At 40.3% G+C, this 21,003-nt stretch overlaps 1 protein-coding gene across 1 annotated transcript in view; it reads left to right on the forward strand.

The window, feature by feature from the left end:
• Positions 1–653: 653 nt before the first annotated feature.
• BLOC1S5 (biogenesis of lysosomal organelles complex 1 subunit 5) overlaps positions 654–21,003 on the forward strand; it is a 47,599-nt gene continuing 27,249 nt past the window's right edge. The window contains exons 1-2 of the mRNA XM_046641154.1: positions 654–778; positions 7,055–7,137. Coding sequence (XP_046497110.1) covers positions 664–778; positions 7,055–7,137 — 198 coding nt within the window. The 5' untranslated portion in view covers positions 654–663. The remainder of the gene's footprint in view (positions 779–7,054; positions 7,138–21,003) is intronic.

Below are 21,003 nucleotides of genomic sequence, written 5' to 3' on the forward strand. Positions count from 1 at the left end.
CGGCAGTTAGACACCTGCCAGCCTTGTAGATGTCTCTTCATGACTACAACAATTCAAAGGAGCATAGCAAACCGGTCCCTTCTGTAATTACATGTATTTTAATCGTAGCTCAGGTAACAGCTGGTTGAAATTTTGTAAATACAAATGCCAAGAACAGATAATTTTTTCCTCACATTGGCACGAATGGGTCTGATAAGTGATTTGGGCAAATTAGTTAATTTGTTCGTTAGAAATGATAAAAACTATTCCTCCGAGTTGCTATGATGATCAAACGTGGCAATGCACGTCAAAAATGCTTTATAAAAGATTGGTGGCAGATAATGACATATTTATACCATTACTAATATTATTCCGTGACTGTATCCCTTCTCCTTCAACCTCACTAAACCAAAATAAATTCTAGCAAGTTTAAGGAGGAATAATAGAGTTCAGCTCTTCTAGGCATCTTCCCATTCCCGCAGCATCTGCCCTAATCCAGCATGGCGGCATCAACTTCCTCAGTTCACATCCCTGGCTATAGTACAGAAGCCTTACCGGAACCACCCGCCGGGTAGGCTCAGCTTCTCCGGCGCCCTTTGATGACGTTAAACTCCGTGCCTGGAAAGCGGTCGGCGCAGGTTTGCGCAGGCGCAACGCGCCCGCGGGTGGGAGGAGCTGGTCGGGATGAGTGGTGGAGGGACGGAGAGCCTTGTGGGCTATGAGGCCGCCACGGGCGGCAGCGACAAGAAGAGGGACTCCTTAGGGACTACAGGCTCGCCAGCGCACCTCATTATCAAGGGTACGGAGTAGTAGGGCTATCGTCCTCGTGGATCCCAGCGCAGCGCCACCTCCGAGGCGGCGCCCTGTGACCCGGGGCCGCGCCCCACGTCGTCCTCCAGACCCCGGGGGGCCTTTCGTTTGTGGGGGTTGGGGGAGTCGTGGCCCGTGCCCGCCTATTTCCCGGTGCCGGATGCCTCCCAGTAACAACCACCAACCCAGTCCCTCTTACTTCCTCAAAAAAGCCGCGGGTGGGAGCCGTCGGGCCCGCCTCCTCTCTCTCTCTCCCCAAGCCCGGGACCCCGGGACGCAGAGCCGCTTTGGACGCGGCCTCACGACCCACCTGTAATGCGAAGAGCACCGAGCTTGGGAGTCTGGGAGGGCTTGCTCCCCCAGGCGGGTCCCTTAGGGGTTGTGTGACTTTGGGTCGTTCGCTTTACCCGCTCTGTGACCCTGTCTGCTTCTGGGTCATGCAAGGAGTAAATGGGACAACATATGAAAGCGTCTTTAAAGCCCTAAAGCGCCGTACACATGTACAGATGTCCCTTTGTCCTGTCTGCTTTGAGCTGGGAGAAAGTTACAACCTAGTTAAAACCTGGATCCTCACAGATCCTGAATTAGAGTCGATTCCCAAAGATCACAACAGCCCGTTTCCTGCAGCAAAATCTTTGCCGGTTAGATACTGCACTTTCTCATCACCGTCGTCTCTGAACCCCATGCCTGTCCTGTCAGTCCCACCGTCCTGCATTGTTGGAGCCCTTGTAGGCTTCCAGAGTCCTTCAGCACCACCCAGGGAATGACATCTTTCCGTCTCTGCCTATTTCATTTTAACCTTATCTGTCAAGATTGTAGGCAGCCCCAGCACAGCTGGCTGTGGCTATTGCTAGACTTCAGGTTGACTCTTAAATCTAATTAGGAGTGCGGGAGTGGTGCATGGGTGCTAGTGCTAAATTGTAATTGTTTATACGTGCAATCTTAGTGAACTATTAAATTTTTTTAAAATTGTGGTGAAATACATGTAACAAAATTTATCTTAACCATTTTTAAATGTACTGTTCAGTGGTATTAGTACGTTCACATTGTTGTGCAACCATCAGCATCATCCATCTCATTTTCCCATTTCTCTAATGATTTCTCTAATGATTACTGATGTTGAGCATCTTTTTATGTTTTTTATGTACTTATTGGCCATTTGTGTATCGTCTGTGGAACCTTCTCGTCTTCCCAAACTGAAACTCTTAACCAATTAAACACTAACTCCCCGTCCTCTCCTTCTCCCCTACCTCTTGCAACCACCTTTCTACTTTCTCCCTGGATGTGACTACTCTAGGTGCTTCATATAAATTAAATCATACAGTATTTGTCCTTTTGTGATTGGCTTATTTCACTTAGCATATTGTCCTCGAGGTGCATCCATGTTGTAGCGTGTGTCAGAATTTCCTTTATAAAGCTAAGTAGTGTTCCATTGTGTATATATACCACATTTTGTGTATCCCTTCATCTGTGAACAGTCGGGTTGCTTCCACGTTTTGGTTACTGTGAATAAGGCTGCTGTGAACATGGGCATGCAGATATTTGTTTCAGTTCCTGCCTTCAATTCTTTTGAGTGTATACCCAGAACTGCAATTGCTGGATCAAATGATAGTTCTATTTTTAATTCTTTGAGCAATCGCCATACTGTTTTCCATAATGGCTACAGTATTTTACATTCTCACTAACAGTGCACAAGGGTTCCAATTTCTGCACATCCTAACCAACACTTATTTTCTGTTTCTTTGGTAGTGGCCCTCCAGATGGGTATAAGGTAGTATTTTGTAGTTTTGATTTGCATTTCCCTAATGATTAGTGATGTTGAGCATCTTTTTATTTACTTATTGGCCGTTTGTGTATCATCTTTGGAGAAATGTCTATTCAAGTCCTTTGCCCATTTCTTAATCAGGTAGTTGTTTTTTGTTGTTGTTGAGTTGTAGGAGTTCTTTATACATTCTGGATATTAACCCCTTTTCAGATGCACGATTTGCATATATTTTCCCCCATTCCTTGGGTTGCCTTTTCACTGTGCTGATTGTATCCTTTGATGCACAGAAGTTTTTGATTTTGATGTAGTACTTTTTTTAAAAAAGATACTTCTGAACAAGTTTTTCAAGTTAATCCAAAATTGAGTTGTAATTGAAAATATGTCTAGAACTGCCTTGGCTTTTTTTATGGAACCATTAACTCATCGTTCTGAAAATCTATTTTCAGTTCATCTTATTTGAAGACCATCAATTGTGAACAGATACTTGTTGAATTTTATTGCCACAGTCCAGTGAAAGGGAAGCATATAAAGAAGTGATTTCGATCCTTATGCCCCGGGTCTTTGAGGGTTTCTGACCCATGGGTGGGCGTTTGGAGATTGGGACTGGAAGACAGGAGGTGCTTCCTGGAGGATGGAGTGTCTGATCTGAGTCTTGAAGAATAAAGTGTTAGCAGTTAAGAAAAGAAGGCAAGGGTATTTTGGACTTGGTTTGGAACAGCACGAGCCTGGGTATGGAGGCCTGAAGCAGCCTAGCATATTTGGGAAACTACACATATTGCTGCAGTGTGACTCTGAGAGAGGTGGGGTTTGGTGAAAATCGCACCATAGAAGACTTCTTGCCTTTTTAAGGAGATTGGACTTTTTCTTGAATGGCAGGAAACTATTCAACAGTTATAAGTACAAGAGTCATGTGGTTAGATTTGTATTTTAAATAGAGCACTCAGGCAGATATCAGTCTATCTTCCTCTTGTGCATTGTGTATTTGTGAGTTTGCCTGCTTGCTAAAATGAATTTGTGACTCCACAGTCAATATTGACAGTGCTGTCAGGGTCTGTCTCACATACGTGGAGATTTCAGTCTCCCTATGCACACATTCCTGGCTGAAATTGAACAAGGCCACACTCTGCTTTTTGATTCAGCTCTCATACTGTAAACAAGTATCCTTTTTGCTTTCTATTTAGTGCCACATTTGCATTTTTGTGCTTTTTATTGGTGATTTCGCTGTTTAAAATGGTCCCCAGATGTAGTGCTGAAGTGTTCCTAAGTGCAAGAAGGCTGCATTATGCCTTGCAGAGAAAGTACCTGTATTAGAGAAGTTTCTCTCAGGCATGAGTTACAGTGCTGTGTGCTTCGTAGTTTGTGTTCAGTGTTAATCAACAATCCAGAAAAAGGAAGGAAATTTACTCATCTGGATGTGAGGCCACTCTGGAAAGTACCAAAGTAACATTTATAGTGTGTGGTGGAAAAGCAGTTAAATTTGTGGATTCATGAGATGATGACCAGTAAAGAAAGTATAGTGGACAGCATTGTTGTGAAGCAGAAAGCTGAAGAAGTTTATGTTCAGTTACCAAGGGTCGGGAAAATGTTATTATACTTGTGGGTTAGTGCTGGCTGGCACTTTCAAAGGTGGTAAAGTGTGAAAAATGTTAAACTTGGAGGTGAAGCGAGTTCTGCAGATCAGGAGGCTGTGGAAGAACTTTAAAAATACCTACTAAGTGTTATACAGGAGACAGTGTTATTGGAAGAGCAGATTTGCAGCGCTTAGATTGGCATGTTTTCCGAGGATGTTGGTAAGCAAATATATGTGACACAAGCGGTGTTTGGTTGACAAAAATGTGACCAGAGGCTTGCAGGAACCTAACCCTATATTTCCTCTGGGAGCAACAGTTCAATACTTGCTAGTTCAGTGTTTGAGGCAACTTTATAAACATCACTACTGCAAATAACGACAATTGACTCTATATGGAGTGGGTTATAACGAGGTATGACTAACTGTTGGAATAGTTGAAATGAGACAAGCAGGGGTGGAAAAGGGGATGGAATTGAGAAGCAGTGAGGAAGAATAGCATCTGTATGGTGACGCTGTGGGAGTTACCAGGAAAAATTGCTATGCAGTAAATTGTTCTCTGCGATATGTGAAGATCCACATGTTACATTAAAGGCCTCCAAGTTCAGGGCCAGAGAATAAACTTCTCCTTTTATTAGATCGTGAGAGATCTGCACTTTACTGTATTTCTCCTTGCTTTATAGTCACATAGTGTGTTGACCTTCTATTAAAGTGCTTATCTCTGTCTATTGTTTGAAGGGATATTTGTCTAACTCCCACATTAGAGAATAATTTTTGGAGAACAAAATTTTGTATCTTTTATCTTGTATATCAGACAACAAAAGAAGGCTTTGCATGTAGCAGGGCTAGAGTTAGACTTACGTGAAACTCTGCCGCTTACATTTATATTATGAAACTTAGAGAATTTATTTGTAATCCTTGGGATTCCTGCAAACTCTGAATTATTATAACCTGCTTGTTTTGTTATTGTGGTGTCATAACAGAACTAGTTAGTGGCTCAAGTTCTATGGTAATATGTATTTTAGAATCTTTTTTTCCCCCCAAATCTTTACTCTCTTAGTTTGGAGCATATTTCGGGTTGTAGAAGTGGTCATTATCCACTTCTAAACAGAAATGAATCTCTCTCCAAAGGCTTAGTAAATCCCCGTTATCTCAGGCCACAGAAGCAGATCTCCCTAAATCAACAAAGCTTAATGGCTTCTCAGTCATATAGAAAAATGCGTGTTGACCCCTGTGTCCTCTGTGGATAGTGTAAGTAATTTGGTCTCTGAGATGCTCACAAGAGGAGGGTAGAATGTCAGGGCAGTGTAGTAAGTGGTTTGGTCGCAGTCTATGCCCGGGGGCGCTTTGGGAGCATAAGCAGGGGCACTCCCTGAAACCTAGGAGGAAGCTGGATAGAATAAATGACAATTCCAAGGAAGTTTGATATCTGAGCAGTTTCGAAGGAAGAGCAAGGATTAAGTAGTTGGGGAAGGGTTCCAGGTGGTGACAGTAGCATTAACTGTGGCAAGGATGCATGAGGCAGCATGGCGTGTTTGGAAAGCTGCAGGTAGTTCAGAATTGCCGCCAGGGGAGGTGAGGTTGGAGCCAGACTGGGGAGGACCTTATGTGGCTTCTAGGAGGCTCAGACTTTAGCCTCTTAGCCAGCTGCGTTTGAAAGACACTGGTGTTCCTTGAGATGCGGATAGATATTCTTTGCAGAGTAGGTTCTCTTGTCAAATAAGGTCTATAAATTTCTGCATACAGTGGCCCTCACTTGGGCATTCGTAGTTTGTGTTAATACACTATAAGCTCCCAAAAGATCTCAGGTAATGGAACCTGTCTAACCAGGCTTTATGTGTTTCCCAAACTTAACTAAGCATAGCACTTTTTTTTTTTTTAATGAACTTCTATTATCTTCTACTAGAAATGTTCTGGGTAATGAACCATTGAAGGATTTAGGCAAAAGTAATACTTCTATTTTTTTACTTAGCATACTTCCAAAGATGTATCCTAAAAAACCTCACTAAAATAGACGATTGGAATGTGCCCAGTTGTATGTCTGCAAAAATAAAAAATTTGAGGAACAGATTATACCAGTGAATGAACATGAATGGTACATATTCTTATTTGGAGATTTAATTTTTCCAGGAATTTTGAGGTTACCACTTAAACTATACAGTTATTAACAAGTAGAATAAATAGAATGAGTCACCAAAAACAGTTAAAATTCAGAACTTTTTTTCCTTAATTGCGACTTTTTCAGACCTATCAAAAAGCATAGACTTATAATGAACACTCACCACCCATCTTAATAGATAAACATTAAGAGCCCACTGTGTACTTGTCTCCAAGTGCATTGCTCTCCTTCCTCCCACAGGTAACTGCTGTCTTGAAATCAGTGTTGATTGTTTGTTCTCCTGCATTTCTTTATAGTTTTATTGCTTCTGTGTGTGCCCCGAAGGTAGTGATATTTTGCATATTTTTAAAGTTTATATAAATGGCTTTATCTTTCTGAAACTTGCTTTTTTGTTCAACATTATATTTGTGGGATTTATGCATGTTAATAAATGTAACTCTAGTGTGTTCATTTTTACTTGCTGATTTGTAGTGTTCTCTTGTATGAGTTTGTTTAGGTTGTTTCCTTTTGACATTACACTCCTGCTGTAGTAAATATTTATAAATATCTCTTTCATTTGTGTGAGAGCTTTTCTAGGGTACCTACCTAGATATGAAATTGCTGAGTATGTATGTCTTCAACTTTATTAGATATTGCCAAATTGCTCTCAAAAGTACTTGTATTAATTTACCGCCCGTGGATGAGATTTCCTCTTATTCATAGTCTAACCTACATTTTAACCTTCAAATATTCATGGAAAATGGGAAGACTAAAACAAGCTAGAGATTGTGCCACTTAGCATGGATTAATGTTGAATTTCATTTTGTCTTTATAGATCTTGGAGAAATTCATTCACGGCTTTTAGATCACAGACCAGTTATTCAAGGTGAAACCCGTTATTTTGTGAAAGAATTTGAAGTGAGTATTTAAAACTTATTTTGTAAAAATACTGCCCTAATTGTTAGCTTGTTATTATATGGAAGAGAAATTCTCTAGTTTTAAAACCTCTGATTTCCGTTCATGTGTTTGTAAAGTATACAAAGTAAAACTTATTAAAAGGCATTGCCATTAATGGAAGGAGCGCGAGAGTAGGAGACAAGAGACTTAAGCTCAAGTTCAGCTGCCTACTCCTGGGGTATTTAATGTCTGTCGACCTCAGTTTTTTTAATCTATAAAATCAGATATAGTGAACAAAAGATTTTAAACATGAAAGAGTCTAGGTTTTCCAGATCCATTTTCTATATTTATTTTCTCAGTGGGAGCATCAGCACCCATGCAGAGGACTCAGGTTAAAACGTGAGAATCATTTTTGGCTATTAGGGCCCACAATCAGTGACCGCTTGTTCTAGACGTGACCTCGTAAGTTTCTTTCCCTTCTGACTGTGTGCCTGCTTTATCAACCCAGTCAAATCCAGTCTTTACTGCTGCCAGAGTGCTCTGACATTATTTCACTTTTTAAAACCCTTTGATAATATTTGCTGTCTATAGGATCAAGTCCAAGCATCCTTCTGTGCCCTGGCCCCTAGCTTTCTAGCTTTACCATCTGCCACCCCACCTTGCGTGCTATGGTCCAGCAGTTCTGATGCACCTCCCTGCCATCCTGTTTCATATTACGGTTGTTTTGCACGTGTGTTGGCTCACTGTGTATTAAACAGTAACATCCCAACCTACTGTTGGATAAATGCTAAATGGTCTTATACAAACAATTTTGTGATTCTGTGGCAGTTGAGATTCTGTTTTCAAATGAAACTCCAATCAAGCAGGAAGTCTAAATCTCCCAGAAGGGGAGAACTTTTTCATTAACACTTTAAAACTCCAGAAAGCCTGGTACAGAGCACTCAAGATAGCATTAGATACTACTTCTGGTTTCAACGGACACTGTTACACCAAATCTGCATAATACCTACCTCACAGCGTTGTTGCGAAGATTAAACGTGTGTGTGCATGTGCACCCACGTGTGTGTCTGTGTCTGTCTCAGAACAGGAGCTGGTTCTTATGTATAACTGACTGTTAGCTGTCTTCATGATTACTGTAGTTGTGGGATAAGAATAAGGTGAACACAGAATGTCATCCAGAGACCATTCCCTTTTCATGCTGTATAAGGATGATTACCGATCCCTTAGAATAAAGTAGTGAGAGTCAAGTCTGGGCGTGGCATGACTGTGTTCTCTGCACAGTCTCTCAAGGCTAAAATCAAGGTGTTGACCAGCCTTTGTTCTTATTTGGGGCTCGGAGTCCTCTTCCTTCATGTGAGGGTGGTGGGACTCAATGCCTTGCCGCAGTAGAATGATGTCCTCATTTCCTTCTTAGCTGTCAGCCAGGGCCCCTGTCAGCTCCTAGAGGCCACTCACATTCCTTGCCACATGGCCCTTTCCATCTTCGAAGCCAAGTAAACAGAGTCTCCTTCATGTGGAATCCCTCTCTTGCCGAGAAGATCCCGTTCCTTTTAAGGCTCACCTGATTAAGTCAGGCCCACTAAGGATAATCTCCCTGTCTTAAAGTCAGTTGGTTTGGGTGGGACCTTAATATATCTGCAGAATATCTAAGCAGCAGCATCTAGATTAGGGTTTAATTAAGTAACTGAGAGAAAGTCTGTGTACACTAGGGGCGGGGGTCTCGGAGGCCACCTTAGAATTCTGCCTCCCGTAAGCTTTTACAACTACCTGATATTTTTCTTATTATTTGCTTCTTTATCGCCTGTCTTCTTTCTTTAGAATATGGCCACTGTGAGAGTAGGGACTTATCTTTCTTATTCTCTCTTGTCTTCAAAATGCCTAATCCAATGTCTGATGCATTGTAGGTGCTTAATATGATTCAAAAGAACACGTAGCAGAGCTTCAACTAAAAGTTGGGTTTTCTGACATTCAGTGATGTCATAAGTCATCTTTTTCATAAGTCATCCTTTGTTTGCTGGTCTGGTTAATTTGAAATACTGAATAGTTTTTATTAAAAGAAAATTGTAAATATTCCTTTAAATAGCTACTTTAAGTTAAAAGAAGCATAGAATTTTAGAATTAAGATGGGTTCTCTAATCCAACCCCCTTACTTCATAGAAACTGAGCCCAGAGATGGAAAGCAATGTGTGACAAGTCATACGGCTAGTTAGTGGCTGAGTTATCTCTGGAATACAAGTGTCATTTTATGTATCTCAGTATATCTTTAAATAATGTAGATGGTTTCTGTGAAAGGACTGTGCAAGTGAAACTCTTGAATGGAAGACGAAAGAAGTGTTACATAAATGTCAGCTCTCACTTCCTGTGGAAATCTACACCTCTTTTAAGTGAGATAGATGATATTGCCAAGAGAAGGTGGGCATTTGTCTGACAGGAGAGGAATTACCTGCAGTCCGCATTGTTAAGCCCTCCAAGATCTTTTTGGAGAGGAGGCTGTGTTGAAGAGTAGAAAGAACATGGGCCTTGGAGCTTGACTATCTGTGTTCAAATCCTGACACATCTCTTACTAGCTGTGATTACTTGCTTTACTAAGGCTTAGTTTCCTCATTTTAAAAATGGGAACAGTGATACATGCTTCAGAGTTTTTGTGAAGATTAAATGAAATACTGTTTTTAAAAATTCCTGGTAGGGGCGGGCCTTGTGGCGCAGCGGTTAAGTTCGCACGTTCCGATTCTCGGTGGCCAGGGGTTCGCTGGTTCGGATCCCGGATGCGGACATGGCACCACTTGGCAAAAGCCATGCTGTGTGGTAGGCGTCCCACTTATAAAGTGGAGGAAGATGGGCATGGGTGTTAGCTCAGGGCCAGTCTTTCTCAGTAAAAAGAGGAGGACTGGCAGTAGTTAGCTCAGGGCTAATCTTCCTCAAAAAAAATAAAAATTCTTGGTATACAAGTGTTGGTAGCCATTATTAAGAGAAAGATAGCAGCAAGTACAATCAAACAAAAATGTATTAATTCAGAATGTTCAATAATTTGAATGAATTTAGTTTCAATTTTTAATCTCTTTAGGGAAAATAGGCATTTGCTAAGCAAATAGCATTATCTTAGGAAATGTGTACTAAAGAATAAAATTTTCACACCAGGTATGATAGATACGAGCTTATGTAAATGTCTTGAGCAGGACAAGAGCTTGAGCTTATATTGATGAATAAGAAAGACACGGATGCACACTTCAACGAAGCAAGGCGTTCTCTTATTGTTGTTGAAGAATGGTCTCTGAAGGGCTCAAAAATATTTTGTTGGCTAAGTTTGAGTTGTTATCTTCAACTAAATTGTATGCAACTCCTTTCCTTGAAAAGTGCTTGATCCAGTCTTTTCGCACAATGACCTCTGCCTTGGTCTTCCTGAGGGTTTAGTGTAGCATGGAAACTGTCCTGTACATCAGGCTCAACTCCCTTTTCTGTATATCATATTCTAACATTTCCTCTCAAACTAGAAGAGGAAAGCTGAAAGCATATTAGAAACTTTAGATTTGAATAGATATCTGCATTATTTACAATTCTTTTCTATCTTGATGGTCTAATTAGTAAAAGTGGTCTTTGTCCTGAATTGCACAGTTGCACAGAGAGGAATGGTGAAGCAGAGCTATCAGTATGTGCTACAAGTTTCATCTTCTCTATACCATTTGAATACAGTTCACTTTAAGGAATACTGGCTAGTGCTTAAAACTAAAGTTGTTTATGGTTTATGTATTTTAAAAGGTTAACACACCTGGCAACAATCATCTTTTTCTTTATAAAATTTTATTTCTAAAAAGAAGAGAATAAATGCCACATGGTGGCAGCATTACGTAAATTATCAAAGTTCTATTATAGCATTTTAATCTTCTCTTTTTGTTTGTAGTATTTCTGGATGATTGACTGGCTTTCTCCCGACTTTATGCCAATCTTTTATTCCCTGATTCCAGTGAACATTATGAGCAGAGCTCCCAGTGGGACCCTTTCAGGGAGCATCAGTCTGGTAGTGCCAGCAGGTAGAGGCATTGTCTGCTCCTCCATTATCTTTCCAGCCGTAGGGGAGATGTCGTGGCCTCTCTCGTCTGGAACAGAGGAGAGACCCATGTTAGTCAGCATTGATGAAGTGCTTATGGGATATATTGTTCCATACAAGATCCTTATTTCATTTTTAGCAACCTTCATTCTTTGAATGCTTTATTGAATAGTTATTGAGTACCTAGGTGTATCAGTAAGGAATGTGTTTAGTTACTAGTAACGGGTACCTGAAAAATAGTGGCTTTGACAAGTGCTTACTTTTCTCTCACAATACCCAGAGCCTAGGGCTAGTATGGTGCCTCTACAATGTCAGCTTTTTCTTCCAGCTTTTCCTTCTGTCTCCCTGGGGTGTTGCTCTTATCCTTATGCTTACAAGGTGGCTTTGGCAATTCCAACCATGAAAGGAAGGTAGGTGGGAAACAGCTAGCAGTCTCTGTTACAGACACATTACCACTCCGAATAATATTTGGGTGTTGATAGGAAGAAAGAAGAGGAGAATGGATCCAGAACTATCTGTCATACTAGATATGTAAAATAAATAAGAAAATGTCTACCTCCAGGAACCTTACAGTCCAGGGAGAAGACAGACATGTACACAAAGAATTTTATTTTTATTTTTTTTATAATTTATATATGGTTTGTTAGGGTTCTAAATGTGGTCTGTCCTTATCAGTGCAGAAATACTGGCACTAAGAAGAGTTTATTTTCTTGTTCCTGTATTTATCAGTAATCAGCTTTTCTCTAGACTAGACTTTAGGTCCCATTTCTTGCTCATTCTTGCTTCTGTAAACAGGTCTAATAAAAATATATTCCAGCTCTCTCACTAATTCAATAATGCAAGTAAGATTGTTTTGAATTCTTTATCTCAAAAGAAGAAAACAAAGCTTATTCCCCCTAAAAAATTCAAGGAAGTTTTGAAAGAACCAGTAGTAATTAAAAATTAGTTTTTGATTTCAAGCTTGTGTGCATGGCTGAGGATCCTGAACTAGCTTTCTACATGCTAAATTCTGCACTGTCACTGTTGGAGGAATTAGAATATGTCAGAGCATGAAAACTGTATATATAGCTATAAAAAAAATATTAGCTAATATGGTAAAACTTAGAAAAGACGCCACATAAACTCTCAATCTCGGATTAAGTACTGACGAAAACCTACCAAACCACATGTCAATGGATTTATTGTTTTTGCACAAATATTGAAATGACTCACAAAAAATTTTAAGACATTGGAATGGAAAGGTAGAGAGAGTTTGGGCTGTCGTATATCAATACAGAGAAAATTAGCTGGTTTGAAATATACAAGCCATGAAATAGTTTAGTGGTAACTGTTATTTAAAAGCAGAACTTAGATACAGAAGAAGAGTATCAAAGAGGTCACATCTCACCAATGATTCCAATCAGTTGTTCCGTGGGAGCGTCACTAAAACTCATTCTCAGGCTATACCTAGGACCCTCGGGAAAGCAGGACAATGATAAATTTGCTGTGACTGCTTAAATTCCAGAATAGAAAGTACTAAAATGATGGTCAGATATTTCCCCTTCTTTGCCCATAGTTAACTTCTTTTAGTTACAGTGAATTATCATTGCAACATCGGTGGGATTGGAGTAAATAGAGATCAAAATAGATAGCTGATGATATGTTTAAAGTCAGATCACTTTGTTTATAACAAATTTTTCTTAATTCTAAAGAATTTATGCTGCTCTGCGAAGAGATACTAGAACCTGTAAATACAAACTAATAAATCTGTCAAATGATTGAGTGAGTCCCATCCAATGAAAAGATGAAGATAGGCTAAGCATAGGAGTAGAGGATGATCAACAGGAGTCGTTCAATTTAGCTATTAACCAGGAAAAAGAAAATGATGTCATGAGAGGTAAAGGCAGTGGGAGGAGATAGAAAATGTCCCAAATGTTGAAAATGGGAAAAGTCAAGGATGGTCTCTTGCAGGGGGGTCATCTTCAAGGAACTGAAAATTTCACTACACTGGTCGCAATTCATGTTTTCCTGGGAAAGTCTCTGAGGTAGGGCCATTTCTAGTATACAGATAAATATCCATGAAGAGATAAATATGTCTATGAAATTTGAATTCTATTTAATCCATTGTAATACATTGTTTTAAAAATTCTACATATGAGACTACCTATCATATGTACATATTTAATGCAAGCACCCAAGGCATATTTTCTTGAAAATATCTAACTCATAGTCACTTTCCTTCTCCCTCTGCAAATATGTTCCTTCCTTCAACAAGCTGTTCTCCAGCTTCCCCATTCTTAACTAGATTTCCTTCTAGTGTGCACTCAGCAAAACCTGTCTGCTTAACAGAAAGAAAGAAAGAAAGAAAAAATTAAAAAGTACCCAGAGAGGAGGAGAAAGGAAGAGAGCACATTATGGCTTGGGCCTAACCAGGGATGAGAGATCCTGCATATCCTTCAGGGATGTGGTCCTATGGTCACATGTCACATCTGCAGTGATAGGCAGCTCAGAATTGAGACAACTGTAATCAGAGGTCTTCAATCCCCCTTAGCCATCAGGCAGTATTGTGTCTGGGTCCCCTGAGTTGGTTTTGATGAGGATAAATTATCCATAGACTACACGTGTGAACAGAAGTTTTTACTCAGAGCTGTAAACATATAAAAATCTCTAGAAACGGAGTTAGAAGACTTGGGTTCTAGTCTTAAAATTGCTATTAACTATCTTTGTGACTTGAAGCAGATGACATAAAGTATTTGAAACTGTATCTTCATCTGCTGAGGAATGATATTATGCCTTTTATATCATGCCTTCACTATCCAGGTTTTTCCACAAAAAATAGAATTCCTTCTAGATATCTTTTTTTTTTAGCTGAGGAAGATTTTCCCTGAGCTAATATCTGTGCCAATCTTCCTCTTTTTGCTTGAGGAATATCTGCCCTGAGCTAATATCTGTGCCAGTCTTCCTCTGTTTTGTGTGTGCCACAGCATGGCCACTGACAAGTGGAATAGGTCCACACCCAGGAACCAAACCCAGGTTGGTGAAGCAGAGCATGCTGAACTTAACCACTAGGCCACAGGGCTGGTCCCATAATTCCTTCTAGTTCTCTTTTACTCTTTTTTTTAGACAATTTTCTTACTCCTATTTGTGGTCTTCTCTTTCCCACTTAAATAAGTCCCTTCAGCATTTCTTGTAGAACTTGTTTCTTGGTGATAAACTCCTTTAATTTTTGCTTGTCTCGGAAACTCTTACCTCTCCTTCCATACTGAATGATAACCTTGCCAGGTAGAGTATTCTTGGCTGTATGTTTTTCCCTTTGAGCACTTTAAATATGTCATGCCACTCTCATCTAGCCTGTAGAGTTTCAGCTGAGAAGTCCGCTGATAGCCTTATGGCATTTCCTTTGCATGTCACTTGTTGCCTTTCTCTTGCCGCTTTTGGGATTCTCTCTTTATCTTTAATTTTGGACATTTTAATTATATTGTGTCTCAGTGTGGGCCTGTTGGTCTTCATCTTGTTTGGTGCTCTCTGTGCTTCCTGTACTTGGATGTCTGTTTCCTTCCTTAGGTTAGGAAAGTTTTCAGCTATTATTTCTTCAAATAGATTCTCTGCCCCTTTGTCTCACTCTTCTCCTTCAGGGACACCTATAAGATGAATGTTAGTGCTCTTGATGTTGTCCCAGAGTTCCCTTAGACTGTTCCGGTTCTTTTTAATTCTTCTTTCTTTTATCTGTTCAGCTTGGGTGACTTCCTCTAGTCTTTCTTCCAGCTTGCTGATCCGTTCTTCTGTATCATCTACTCTGCTATTGAGTCCCTCTAGTGAATTTTTCATTTCCACTATTATAGTCTTCATTTCTGATTGGTTCTTTTTTATATTTTCCACTTGTTTGTTGATATTCTCACTGTGTTCATCCAGTCTTCTCCCAAGATCAGTGAGCATCCTTTTGAGTTTTTATTTGAACTCTTTGTCAGGTAGATTGTTTATTTCTGTTTCATTTAGTTCTTTTTCTGGGGTTTTGTCCTGTTCCCTTGCTTGAAACGTATTCCTTTGCTTCCTCATTATGCCTCTTTCTTCGTACTTATATCTATGTATTAGGTGAGTCAGCTATGTCTCCTGATCTTGGAGAAGTTGCCTTATGTAAGAGATGCCTTTTGAGGCCCAGCAGTGTGCTTCCCTCTCATCACCAGTCCAAATGATCCAGGAGTGACCCCTTTGTGGGCTACTTGTGTCCTTCTGCTGTGGCAGGGCTGCTCTTACTGCAGGTACCTGGGGAGTCTAGGCTTTCCCTCCCTGGCCGGCTGTTAGTAAATCAGGTTTGGGGAGCCCCAGCACAGTTGGTTGCAAGGTCTAGTAGCACACTCCTCTTGCAGTTTTTCTGTTAAGTGAATAGGTCCCCAGGGTGTCTGGTTGCTAGGCTCAGGGACTTACAATTGCTGTAGGCCTCAGGCCTGCAAGGCTGTTGTTAGCTATCTTAGGATTGCAGCTGAATGGTGCTGAGCCCATGCACAAGAGCACCCGATTGTATCAGGCTTTGGAAGGTGGGGCCCAACCCCCTGGAGTGTACACAGTCGCCCCACTACAAAGGCCCCCACACTCTCCACCGGTGCCCTCCACAGTTCACCTGTTCCTCATGCAGGCCCTGCCCCACAGAAGCAGGCACACTGCCCTGCCTGTGGAGAATCGAGGCACCCACTCTATGCAAGCTGACAAGTAACCTGAGGGCTTAATGTTAGGTGGAGTCAGTCCCTAGGATGCGCTGCCTGCTCTGGCTGAACTGGATTAAATCTGAGCTCTAGTGTGTGTGGCAGACCCCTGGGCTAACAGGCCAGGGGAAGAACTGCAATGGTTCCTGCCAGTGTCTGTGTCCACCTGCCTATACTAGGTGACAACAATGGCCGCCACCAATGTCTCAGTCTCTGAAGAGGTCTCGCCTCGCACTGAGATGCACCCAGAGCCTACCAGGTGAGTCTCTTTTCACCAAAGGACTGTGCACCTTTCTTTCTGGTGATTTTAGGTTGCTCTCTGAGAGAGGTGAATTTGTACGTGGGCCCTTTAAGAGCTGGCTTTTTTCTGCTTATGTCAGATAGCTTTTCTGGGAGGTGTTCCCCTTTGTAGTTAATAGCTAGCAAAGTCAAATAGTAGGACACTCGTCTCAGTTGTGCTGAGTCTGAAGGATGCTTATAGTGGTAACGCACTGCCGCTCAGGTCCCTCCTCTTCCAGGGAGGGCTCCGTACCCTAGGGTGGCTCCCACCCAGCTGGCTGTGAAGCTCCACCACTCATAAAAGTGGCTTATTTCTCTCCAGAAGGAATTTCTGTCTCTTCCGCTTCGGTCAGGACTGTCCCTTGTGGGGTGCTTTTTATCCACTTTTCAGTTCTCTCTGTCAGGTACTTTTTCCAAGAATAGCTGTAACCTGGTTGTGTTCATGGGAGGAGATGAGTTCAGAGTCCACCTACACCACCATATTGATGAGATCTCTAAACAAAGAATTTTAATGGTAGAATTATTATGATAAAACAAGCACAAAGTCCTTGAGGTCTCAGAGGAGGAAACAACTCCTAAAAGAGCTGGGAGGGAAATTTACTGTGGAAAACAGTATGGAGATTCCTCAAAAAATTAAGGATAGATCTACCATATGATTCAGCTATTCCACCGCTGGGTATTTGTCCAAAGAACATGAAAACACAATGCATAAAGATACATGCATCCCTGTGTTCATAGCAGCATTATTCACAGTATCTAAGACTTGGAAGCAACCTAGGTGCCCATCAAGGATAAATGGATAAAGAAGATGTGGTATTTATACGCAATGTAATACTACTCACCCATGAAAGATGATCAAATCTGGCCATTTGTGACAACATGGATAAATAAATTCTGGCTCAGCTATAGGCTATTTCACCTTAGACAAATTATTTCATGTCAAGGTGTCTTAGCTTCCTTATCTCAAAGCCCTCTCATTATCTCCCCCAACTCTCCTGAGCGCGCTGTAGATTTTCCCATCGTGCTCTTCTGAGCCCCACCCTCTTCCCGCCATCAGTCTTTCATATTCTCTCATCAGGACTCCTCACCCATAGACTGCGCCTCCAGTTGGTCTCTCCTGGCCCACGGTGGTCTCCACCATTCTCAGACTCACTCCAGTGCATTTCCAAGCTCTACATTCTTCCAGTTTCTCACACTGACCACACACAGAGCTCTAATTTCCTGGTTTCTCAGAATCCCCAGTGCCCAAAGCTTGTATTTCTGAGTAGTTTTCCTGGATTCCTGGATGAACAATACTGCGATTTTAGTCTGGATTACGGCAGATGTGCTGTATCTCATTTTCAGGTACAGGAAGCAAGAATTTCTTCCCCCCCCCAATTTTATTTATTTACTTATTTTTCATTGCAGTAACATTGGGTTATAACATTATATAGCTTTTGGATGTACATCATAATATATTTCGAATACTGTGTAGGTTACATCATGTTCACTACCCAAAAACTAATTATAGTCCATCCCCTCACATGTGAGCCTAATCCCCCCTTTTGCCCTCCCCACCTCCCCATGGTAACCACCAATCCATTCTCCATTGCTATGTGTTTGTTTGTCATTGTTTTTATCTTCTACTTATGAGTGAGGTCATACGGTATTTGACTTTCTCCATCTGACTTATTTCACTCAGCATAATACCCCCAAGGTCCATCCATGTTGTCACAAATGGCCGGATTTCATCATGTCTTATGGCTGAGTAGTAGTCCATTGTGTATAAATACCACATCTTCTTTATCCATTCGTCCCTTTATGGGCACCTAGGTTGCTTCCATGTCCTGGCTATTGTGTATAATGCTGCAGTGAACATAGGGGTGCAGGTATCTTTATGCCTTTGCATTTTCAGGTTCTTTGGATAAATACCCAGCAGTGGGATAGCTGGAACATATGGTAGATCTATTCTTAATTTTCTGAGGATACTCCATACTGCTTTCCATAGTGGCTGCACCAGTTTGCACTCCCACCAGCAGTGTACAAGGGTTCCCATCTCTCCACATCCTCTCCAACATTTGTTGTTTCCTGTTTTGTTAATTATAGCCATTCTGACCAGAGTGAGGTGATACCTCATTGTAGTTTTGATTTGCGTTTCCCTGATAGCTAATGATGTTGAGCATCTTTTCATATGCCTGTTGGCCATCCGTATATCTTCTTTGGAGAAATCTCTGTGCAGATCTTTTGCCCATGTTTTAATTGGGTTGTTGGTTTTTTTGTTGTTGAGCTGTATGAGTTCTTTATATAATTTGGACATTAACCCCTTGTCTGATATATGGTTTGCAAATATCTTCTCCCACTTGTTAGGTTGTCTTTTTGTTTTGTTGATGGTTTCCTTTGCTGTGCAGAAGCTTTTTAGTTTCATGTAGTCCTGTTTGTTCATTTTTTCTTTTGTTTCCCTTGCCCAGTCAGACATGGTACTTGAAAATATGCTGCTAAGACTGATGTCAAAGAGTGTACTGCCTATGTTTTCTTCTAGAAGTTTCATGGTTTCAGGTCTTACATTCAAGTCTTTAATCCATTTTGAGTTGATTTTTGTGCATGGTGTAAGAGAATGGTCTACTTTCATTCTTTTGCATGTGGCTGTCCAGTTTTCCCAACACCATTTATTGAAGAGACTCTCCTTTCTCCATCATATGCTCTTGGCTCCCTTGTCGAATATTAGCTGTCCATAAATGTGTGGGTTTATTTCTGGGCTCTTGATTCTGTTCCATTGATGTGTGTGTGTGTTTTTGTGCCAGTACCATGCTGTTTTGGTTACTATGGCTTTGTAGTATATTTTGAAATCAGGGAGTGTGATACCTCCAGCTTTGTTCTTTTTTCTCAGGAATCCTTTGGCTATTCGGGGTCTTTTTTTGTTCCATATACATTTTAGATTCTTTGTTCTATTTCTGTGAAAAATGTTGTTGGAACTTTGATAGGGATTGCATTGAATCTATAGATTGCTTTAGGAAGTATGGACATTTTAACAATGTTAATTCTTCCAGTCCAAGAGCACAGAATATCTTTCCATTTCTTTGTCTCTTCTTCAATTTCTTTCAACAATGTTTTATAGTTTTCGGTGTACAGATCTTTCACCTCTTTGGTTGTTTATTCCTAGGTATTTTATTATTTTTGTTGCAATTGTATGGGATTGTATTCTTAATTTCTCTTTCTGTGATTTTGTTATTAGTGTGTAGAAACACAACTGATTTTTCTACGTTGATTTTGTATCCCACAACTTGACTATGTTCCTTTATTGTTTCTAAAAGTTTTTTAGTGGATTCTTCAAGGTTTTCTAGATATAAAATCATGTCATCTGCAAAGAGTGACAGTTTCACTTCTTCTTTTCCAATGTGGATCCCTTTTATTTTTCTTGCCTGATTGCTCTAGCTAGGATTTCCAATACTATGTTAAATAAAGAGTGGTGACAGTGGGCATCCTTGTCTGGTTCCTGTTCTTAAAGGGATAGCTTTCAGTTTTTCTCCGTTGAGAATGATGTTTGCTGTGGGTTTGTCATATATGGCCTTTATTATGTTGACTTATTTTCCTTCTATACCCATTTTATTTAGAGTTTTTTATCATAAATAGATGCTGTATCTTGTCAAATGCTTTCTCTGCATCTATTAAGATGATCATGTGATTTTTATTCTTCATTTTGTAAATGTGGTGTATCATGTTGATAGATTTGCAGATGTTGAACCATCCCTGCATGCCTGGAATGAAACTCACTTGATCATGATGTATGACTTTTTAATGTATTGTTGTATTCGATTTGCTGGTATTTTATTGAGGATTTTTGCATCGATGTTCATCAGTGATATTAGCCTGTAATTTTCTTTTTTTGTGTTGTCCTTGTCTGGTTTTGGTATTAGGATAATGTTGGCTTCCTAGAATGAGGAAGCCTCCCCTCCTCTTCAGTTTTTGGGAAGAGTTTGAGAAGGAGAAGTGTTAAGTCGTCTTTGAATGTTTGGTAGAATTCACCAGGGAAACCATCTGGTCCTGGACTTTTATTTTTTGGGAGGTTTTTGATTGCTGTTTCAATCTCCTTACTGGTGACGGGTCTATTTAAATTCTCTACTTCTTCTTGGTCCAGTTTTGGAAGGTTGTATGTTTCTAAAAATTTATCCATTTCTTCTAGATTATCCAATTTGTTGGCATATAGCTTTTCATAGTATTCTCTTACTATCTTTTGTATTTCTGAGGTGTCTGTTGTAATCTCTCCTCTTTCATTTCTGATTTTATTTATTTGAGCCTTCTCTGTTTTTTTCTTGGCGAGTCTAGCTAAGGGTTTGTCAATTTTCTTTATCTTTTCAAAGAACCAGCTCTTGGTTTCATTAATTTTTGCTATTTTTTTTTTTTTAGTCTCTGTATCGTTTATTTCTGCTCTGATTTTTCTTATTTCCTTCCTTCTGCTGATTTTGAGCTTTGTTTGTTGTTCTTTTTCCAGTACCTTTAGATGCGCTTTTAGGTTGTCTATTTGGGATTTTTCTTCTTTGTTGAGGTAGGTCTGAATTGCTGTGAACTTCCCTCTTAGAACCGCTTTTGCTATATCCCACAGATTTTGGCATGTCATATTTTCATTTTCATTTGTCTCCAGGAATTTTTTGATTTCTCCTTTGATTTCTTCATTGACCCAATCGTTGTTCAGTAGCATTTTGTTTATCTCCACATTTTTGTGGCTTTTCTGGTTTTCTTCCTGTAGTTGATTTCTAGTTTCATTCCTTTGTGGTCAGAAAAGATGCATAGTATTATTTCAATCTTCTTAAGTTTATTGAGCCTTGTTTTGTGGCCTAATATGTGATCAATCCTGGAGAATGTTCCATGTGCATTTGAAAAGAATCTGTATTCTGTGGTTTTTGGATA

Source organism: Equus quagga, chromosome 15 (genome assembly GCF_021613505.1).
Source record: "Equus quagga isolate Etosha38 chromosome 15, UCLA_HA_Equagga_1.0, whole genome shotgun sequence".
Lineage (NCBI taxonomy): Eukaryota > Metazoa > Chordata > Mammalia > Perissodactyla > Equidae > Equus > Equus quagga.